The sequence below is a fragment of the Vigna unguiculata genome, chromosome 5, assembly GCF_037176805.1.
Source record: "Vigna unguiculata cultivar grain cowpea cultivar isolate G323 ecotype 2 chromosome 5, ASM3717680v1, whole genome shotgun sequence".
Taxonomy (NCBI): domain Eukaryota; kingdom Viridiplantae; phylum Streptophyta; class Magnoliopsida; order Fabales; family Fabaceae; genus Vigna; species Vigna unguiculata.
Genome location: NC_140796.1, coordinates 50,187,356 through 50,196,487, shown reverse-complemented (window position 1 = coordinate 50,196,487; position 9,132 = coordinate 50,187,356). Strand labels below are relative to the sequence as shown.

The window sequence follows — 9,132 nt, the reverse complement described above, 5'->3', positions numbered from 1 at the left end:
CTTTTGTTTCTCTGTTTTTTCCTGATACTTCCTTTGACTGTTGGTTCTGAGTAGTGTCTAGTGCGGGATTTGTATAAAAAAAAAAAACATGTTTTTTTGGAAAAAGAGTTCTTGGATTAAGACATGAATATCTGTGAAGATTTGGTAAAAGGGAAATGAGATCTTGGTTGGCATAATTGAGATGCTTTTAGCCTTTACAGAAGAATAAAGCTGAGAATCTTGTGAATGAATTGAAGCCACATTATTCTACCTTGTCCTTTACAATTCTGTTCATAGTTTTTCACTGTAAAAGGTTCAAAAAATTACACCATACACTGTGGAAACAAACAAGTACTCAACATGTATGATTTAGTTTTCACTTGCTTTGAATTTACACAGCACTTAGGCATGAACAGGTTCAGAAGCAGAATTGTTAGGTTTAGTTGAGTCACTTTCTGACACTGATATCAGAATCATTAAGACAAAGCTTAACCATTTTAAACGATGTTATTGTCCTTGGTGGTGTAAGCTTTCATTACATGATGGTCTGGTCTAGTCCAATGTCTTCAAAATCCATGACATGTGTTTATGATTCCTTGGTCCCTGAATTCTCTAATCCACACGCAAAATCCAATGATTGCCACCACTGTCTGTAACATGGTAAAAGATAGAAATAGCTTTGTTAGGTAGAACCAATGTTCTGGCACATCATCTTTCACCTTTACTCTTAACAAATGCAAATATGTGTTGGGAATCTACCAATAGTATATATACAGGGAATCATCCTTTAACAGATGTTTTTTTGACTGAGTTTGTATTTACAGATATTCAACTTATTATCAGATCAGACTTGATACTGAACTAGTAGTACATGAGTTCAAATTTTGTAAATTCGTTATTAATACAATGATATTATTATTATCTACATATTAGAAATGAAATTCATCATTATTGGTGTTTTTACAAAATTTATTTTGTAAGGAATCATTCATTTTAGTTGTACCTGTTGATCAGAAGACTCATTCATCAGATACCTAATGTATCTCTATTGTGAATTTGGATTTTTTATTGATTTTCTGTGTTGTTTTTTTGTAAAGAAAGGAAACATTTATATTGGGCTTTTTTTTTACATCTCAACCCAGATTGAGGGCCCAAGTTTTGACAAGTACAGGCCCTTGAGCGATTATTATGTGCTTCAAGCCTTTCATTTGTGAATTTAGATTTTATTGGGCTCTTAAATTTATTATGTTCAAACACTTTTCATACTTTGTTTTGGGTGCATTCTACAAGTGAAGTGTGAGTAGGTCACGTTGATAACATCTTTACAAATTAAAAGTTAAATTAATTTAACTTTTACAAATAAAACCTATTTAATTAATAATAAAAAAAGAGTCCACAACATTGATGAAATCGATGCAACCATGGCAAGCCACATCAAAATTTGAAGTCCCAAAAAACTAACTCTGATGTCAATTCATGGAGAACAAATTTATTTGTGATTTCAAATAAAAATTAAAAAATAATTAATATAGTTACATAATAAGTATAATGTTTTCTGTTTCTTTTGACTGTAAAATATTTTATACGACTTAAAATTTTTGGTAATATATGATATTGATAATTTGGGTTGAAAGATGGAAAAAAATATGTAAAAGTACGTGATAAGTGTTAATAATGTTTATTAGATGAATTATAGTCCTTCTATTTTTTTTTTCTGAAATTACTAAGTGACTCATTTTCCTTTTTAACAGTTATAGCAATAGAAAGTTAGTATAAAATAGTGTCAATGTAATGGTTTTCAAACAATCAACAATACAAGGGTCTAAACAAGAGGAGTAGAAAAAGAAATTCAACTAAATATAAGAAGTGCAAGTAAATTTTGTCTACTTATAATTGTTTGAGAATAATATTTAGTGATCATTACATCTATGCAACATCAATAGAAAAATATTTTTATTTTAAAATATAAAATAAATTACGATAAATCAAATAAAAATATTAAAACGTTAGTATTTTATTAGGTGTCGGAAAAAGATAAAAATATGCATATTTTTAACTTTCTTAATGTTTATGCCTTATTACTAAGCATCATGCTACTTAGCGATAAAACTATACATCTATTAAATGACGTGGAAAATTGTAAATAGGAAATAAATTATGTATAATCTAAATAATATTTCTTACAAAACTAAAATTTAAATTAATTTAAACCTATAAATCTAATTTGATGAGGTAAAATTTGTACTAATTTATGAAATTGAACATCTTTAAGGTAAGATTAGGGGAGAATACAATAGTAGATAACGTGACGTGATAAATTATACTATCTATTATATGATATTATAAAAATAAACTTTAAATATAATATAATCTTACAAATCTGATTTGATTAGATAATATTTAAACTCATTTATATACTTTAAAATTAACTTATAAAACAAAATTTACAGTCACTTAAATATTATAATTTTGTCTTATTCCTAATCTATTTGATATTTTCAACCAATTACTTCAAGTTAAGAATTGAAGATATCTATTGAGCATAAGAATAAATATTGGTTGGATGTCCAATAATAAATATCATAGATCAAACGAATTTCAATCATTACTAACTTAATTATACATTATTTAATATATAAATTTATAAACAAATGTTAAATTTATTGGACTTATAATCCGAACTAACTTTTGGATAATGATTACTAACCTTCAACAAAAATATAGTTATCTGTTGGAATAATTAGTGAATGGATAGCTTGACTTTGCAAATATATTATTAAATAATCAAAACCAAAGCATGCTTGATTGATTTTCCCATTAATAAAAAATCATACATTTCCACTCTGATAAATAGAAAAATTCCTCCGTGCTTTAATGATTTAGTTTTATCATCTCATAATTACAAATTTTAACATGTTCAATAATTCCATAAAAAAAGTTAAGGTCAAAGAAATTCAGTTAGATTGAAAATTTCTTACAAATTTATAAGTAGTAATTGAAAATTTTTCTCTAAAACCAAAATAACAGTCTTTAATGAAATAAACATATTTTTTAATGATTAGTCTATAATAATATTTTTATTCTTATTTATTCAAATATGTTAATAGTCTCATCACTTTACTTTAATTGTGTCACTTTACTTTAATAATCTCATACTAATTTAAATATATCTTTCTTCATTAATTTTCAAAATCTCTTCTAACAACAAAATCATTTAAAAACGAACATTATAATCTTTTACGCTATCTCTTTTATATTTTTATATCTATCTGAGATATATAGTCAAATATAAATTTATTTACGGCACGAGAACTTCAACCACAAATGTAATTCATTTCAATGCTGACCAGGTAAGTTTGAAAGTAGATTATATTATTATTTGTTCACAGTGACGTGTATTCTTAAACTATGTAAAACTAACACCCCATGATTAGTTATAAAAAAAAAATCGTAATGCAATGATTAATACATGAGTTTCTTTTCCTATATATTAATTACCTTCATTAACCACATCTAAATAAATAATGTAAAACTTCAAAACCATGCATTGAATTTTTCAGTACATTTACATTTTCCATTGGTGTCTTGTAATTAATTATACCAATTTGAATTTCTGATACGACGTTTACTTTTTTTTACTCATTTATATAAATAATTTTTAAATGTTGAAGAGCAGTGGTTTTGGAAATGTATTGAATGGTGTGTTAGTAAAAGATTATTAATAAACTTGTGGAGACGGCGTTTCTTCTGTTTGTTTGGGGGCTTTGCCTTTAGTGAAATAAAAATAACATTTTTTTAAAAGTTGGTAAACATTGATTTATTTTACAATGAAAATGACATATAACGATATATGCATTGAAATTAATTATCAAATATCGCTTTCAGGGTAAAGTCATGATATACATTTTGTGATGATGATTGTTGAATACTTTGGTATGCTCACATTTAAAAGAAAAAAACGTATGAGCTTAGAGATAATTGATTATATATTTCCAAGTTTATAATCTATTATTAGAAATGAAATACATATAATCATTAAAAAAATAATATTATCCACGGTTAAAATTTATCATCTAAAATTTCTTGATAAATTAAAATTAGTGACAGTTTATCGATAGTAAAAAATTGATGGATAATATTTATCAATGAATTTTACTAAGAGATAAAAAGTTTAGTCGATTATTATCCACAGTTACAAGTTCATCTATAATTTTCTCAATATTCAATATGTATTATAAATAATACATACACATTTAATGCTATATCAAAAGCATTCAATACATCTTGAAGTCTCTATGAATGCCACATGCAAGAAGCATAGCGGAAGATATCATCACAACAGATTCAATAAAAAAAATCCATAAAAAATTCGATAATTGATTAAAATTACAATTTTTGGATTAATTTGAACTTTTTTTTTTCTATACCAATTAATAATTTGACATTTTTTAACCGATCCAAATCAAATCGAACGATAATTAATTATTTAAATATTAATATATTATTTATTAGTTCAAGTTTATTCATATATGAGAGAGGAATAACACAATAATATACATGATAATGTGTTAAAAAAATAAACATACATGGTAATGTGAATGCTGCCTTTTTAGTCTTGGGAAAGAAAAGTGCTAAAGCAACATAAACACCTTTATTCTTTACTAAACAAGAAACAATATTTCTTGTGCCTTTATATTTAATCTGTTTTCTTTTTAAATAAAAGGAAAAGAAAATTATTAATATGATCTTTAATATCCAAAAACTTAAATGGTTAATTTTGATTAACGATTTAGAGACCAATTTATTATATTGGTCAATTTAGAAACTATATTAGTTACAAAAAAATTTTAGTTTATAAATTGATATCATAGTGACTAATTATTTTTTATTACTAAAATTGGGTCATTATTTAAGTATTTTCTTGTAGTGCTCTAAGACTTCAAGGAACCACTCATCGATCCAAAAGATCCAAAAAATTATGGCAGACTAAAAATAATTACTTTCCAACAAAAGTCTCTGAAAGTCCTCTTTGCAAGCATACTCTGAAGCATAAATGTTTGTATCCCTAAAAAGGCTTAAAAACTATTCACATATTCACCTAGTACAACATCTAGTTACACCATCAATATTCACCTTTATACCAGATGAAATTTGTCATGTATATAACGAAACCACCACACCCTTCCTAGTTTGAATATCAAAAAAATTCAACACAAAAAAGTTAGAGACAATATTACTCATAATTTTTAGATTTAATTTTAGTCATACGCATGCACTAACATCTTAATTTGAAAAATAGTAAAAGGAAACACAATTGGATTGTGAAATCTACTAAAATTTCTCATCTCCAAATAATCCAGATAACTACAGTAATGGCGTTAGTCACTTTAATCATTTTAAGCAAAGGACTACAAGGATACTTCATAAAATGAACAACCAAATCCAAAGAAGAAAAGTGTAAATCCTGAAAAAAATTCTTGAACCATTCACACAATCGTATAACAATTAGAACAATGAAAAAACAAATGAGAGGAAGATTCAAGATCATTACCACACAAAAAACACAGAGCATAAAATAACTATTCTTTTTTAACATCTAAATTATTAGGTAAACGATCATACAACAATTTTCAAATAATCAAAGTTTTAGCGGGTGACACCTCATCCAACCAAATCAAGTTCCCCCAACCCACACATTCCATACAAACAACGGCGGACCTTCCTTATGACCAAGGAGAGCCATGGCTCCCCCATGGTTTTTAATTTTATATACATATATATATATATATATGTATAAATTTATATATTTATATATTATTTTTATTAAGTTATATATATATATATATATATATATATTATTTATATATTAAATTATTTATATGTTTAAAAAAAATTAATTTGATGGACCTTGAATGATAAATGAATTAAAATTTTATATCTGATCATAAAGTTTTTTCACAATAAACTATTAATAAAGTGTAAAAATAAAACAAAGACAGATTGAGAAATGAAGATTGAAGAACAGAGAGATTGAATAACGCATACTCAAAAGATCTCCTGAATCAGTATCCTAGTATGATTTATGTAAGTTAGATCTATTGTTCTCCCGTTATGATATTTCTCTTAAATTAAGTTTTCCCTAAATTAGTATGAAAACTAACTTGGTTTTAGGAATTTTTTTTATGGGATTGACATGAATCCTAATTATACTTTTTTCAAATTAGTATAACCTTACATTATAAAATGTTGGGATTTTATGTTTTTCACTGTATAAAATGAATTAGTTGAATAATCTTGGAATAGAAATTAGAATACCCATTTTTATGTGAATTCAATCAATTAGAAAGATTACAAATTGGAAAATATGAATTACGGTATAAAAATGGTTTAAATAAAAACATAAAAAGTTTTTTTAATTAGTTAATTATGTATAAAAAATTTAAATGGGCACCCTTAAATTTTTTGTCCAAGTTCCACCACTGCATACAAAATGAGTAAAAAAATTTCACAACCTTTTTAGGAAGCACATCAGTATCATCCCGAGTTCAATGCACATCCTCATCTCATAAACCATTAAAGAAGTAAATCACATAAACTGACAGTAAAAGAATTTTTTTTTCAATAAGTACCTATCCAGGCCAAACTAATAACAGAGTAAAACCTTAAACAGATCTAACTAAACCACCTTTAACATATAATTTTTGTGTTTGAGTAAAATATATTTTTAATTAAAAAAATGAACAAAACTCACCCCTAGTTAATGCTTATTCTATCAAAATACTTTTATTACCTATTTCATATTATAGTTTTAATAAGAGTTAAGAGTGCTATTTCAAAAGTTAAAATATTATGAATATGTTTTTTTAAGTGATAATTAACATGAAGTAAAAAATATCCATTACCTATTTTTTATTTATTAATGAAGTGAAAAAAATATATTACTACATGCCTACACGATGAAGTGAAAAAAATATTACTACAAGCCTCATGTTTGTTTGAGTTTATCTTTTGCAATACGTCATTTCTTTAAATTCTTTATGTATATTACTACATACCCCAAGTAAATTCACATTAAAAAAAAAAAAACATGCTAAACAATCAAAATCAAGTAATGTTAGTTCAAAGTATCTAACCCTTCTATTTGTCGTGTTTTAAAATTACGATATGGAATTTTAGGTTGATAGTTAAACCTTGTTCTTATGATAATATCTTGGTGTATTATATATATATATATATATATATATATATATATATATATATATATATATATATATATATATATATATATATATATATATATATATATATATAAGCTTTTTTCTTTTACAATAGTTGAGACATCCAAATGCTTCGTTTAATAATTAGCACTTTTTATTTATAAATTAAAAAATATATCTAACGTTTTTATTTTCCTTAAAAGAATTTTTAAAATTATTTATCCAAATACAATCACACTTACTAACCAGTTTTAATCATGGTTTAATCCAAGTGGCCATAATTAATTCTATCAACATACACCCAACAGAAAAAGGATTCATCTCCTCATTGCATTTACATTTATACAAAGCAAATGGGCGAAGAGTGATGCAACTTGATTGTATATGAATAACATCAAACTTCAGTTATGTGCATAAAGGGAGAATCAACAAATCAAAATTACATATTTTTCTTCTTACATTGCAAAGTGTTTGATCAAATTCCCCAGAGGTTAATCGATCAATCAGTCCACAAATTGAAGTCTGTGAAATAAGCATGATCATCCCAATAATCCACCGAAGGTAATGGAAGAAGACATAAACTCTCTGCCATTCTATCCAACAGACCAGGCATGTTGAACAATGCCTCTTCATCGAAGAACACAGTTGAAGACAAATCACAATTGTTTTTCTCCATGCCACTGTTCAGAACATCACATTTTTCACGATCCAAATTGTGCATGATGTTCAATGACGAGTCCAACACTGTTTCCTGTGTGGTTTCCTCCATTGGTGAAACCTTTTTACTAACTCTCCTGCACTTTGTTTTGCGACCAGTTTTGCTGTTACGAGGATTGGAAAAGGAAGAAAGCGCGATTGGTCGGAAACTCTCAGCAGCTTCTGCTGCAGCTGCTCGAATATCTTTAGGTGAAGATGAATTAAGGATTGGAAGAAGAGAAGCTGAGTTTGGAAAGTTTAGAATCGCTGAAGCGCCCCTAATTGCTAGGGCACCCACATCATGTGCCCTAGCTGCCATTTCAGGTGTAGGGTATGTCCCTAACCAAATCCTTGTGGTCTTCTTGGGTTCCCTGAGCTCACAAACCCACTTTCCCTTCCTTTGTCGGACACCCCTATAAATCGGGTGGCGAGTTTCCTTGAACTTCTTTCTCCCACCTTTTCTTTTGGGCGAAACTACAAATTGTGCATGAACTAAAGGATGTGAGAGTAGGTTAGGGTTATTATTATTATTATTGGGTGGTGTGCATGGTGATGATGATTGGAAAACGGTGGAAGAAGATTGAAATGAAAAAGGGTATTCGATCTGAAAATTCATGGTAGATTGTGAGTTTTTGGTGGTGATAATTACAGAAATTGAAAAGGAAAAGTGTGAATTTTGGTAGTGTGTGAGCATAGGTAGGGTTCATGGAGAGAAGGGTTTATAAAGAGGGAAAGTGTGTTGGAGGTACAATGATTTGACATGTGCGTATGTGCTGTAAATAATTTCTGGAGCAATCGTTTTCATCGAGGAAAGAGTAGACTCAAACTACTTTAGTTTCATTTATTTTCACACTATATGTTTTGAATAATTGATCTAATGTTTTCTTTGTACTTTATTTGATTGGAGGAATAAAGATGTTTGTTTGAATTTATTTTTGTCATGGAAAAGGAGATATTTAAAAGAATAAAAAAAAAATAGTAATATATAAATATGCGTGCGTGTGTGTGTAAAACGTTTTAATGAATGGCTAGGATGAATTTTCTCACTAGATACATTCTTTATGCTTTTCCATCTTTTTTTTTTTTATAAAGAAACTAATTAAAGAAACTAATTTAAACAAGGCTTCGAAATAAGCTACTTAAATTTACTAATCAGGTTGTACAATAACTCTCATATATATATATATATATATATATATATATATATATATATATATATATATATATATATATATATAAT

At 26.9% G+C, this 9,132-nt stretch overlaps 1 protein-coding gene across 1 annotated transcript; it reads right to left on the bottom strand.

Moving 5' to 3' along the window:
* Positions 1-7,541: 7,541 nt before the first annotated feature.
* On the bottom strand, positions 7,542-8,584 carry LOC114184755 (dehydration-responsive element-binding protein 1F-like). Its single transcript, XM_085674096.1, has one exon. It carries the CDS (start codon positions 8,506-8,508, stop codon positions 7,696-7,698), a length of 813 nt encoding a protein of 270 aa, XP_085530222.1. The 5' UTR covers positions 8,509-8,584; the 3' UTR covers positions 7,542-7,695.
* Between the last annotated feature and the right edge of the window lie 548 nt (positions 8,585-9,132).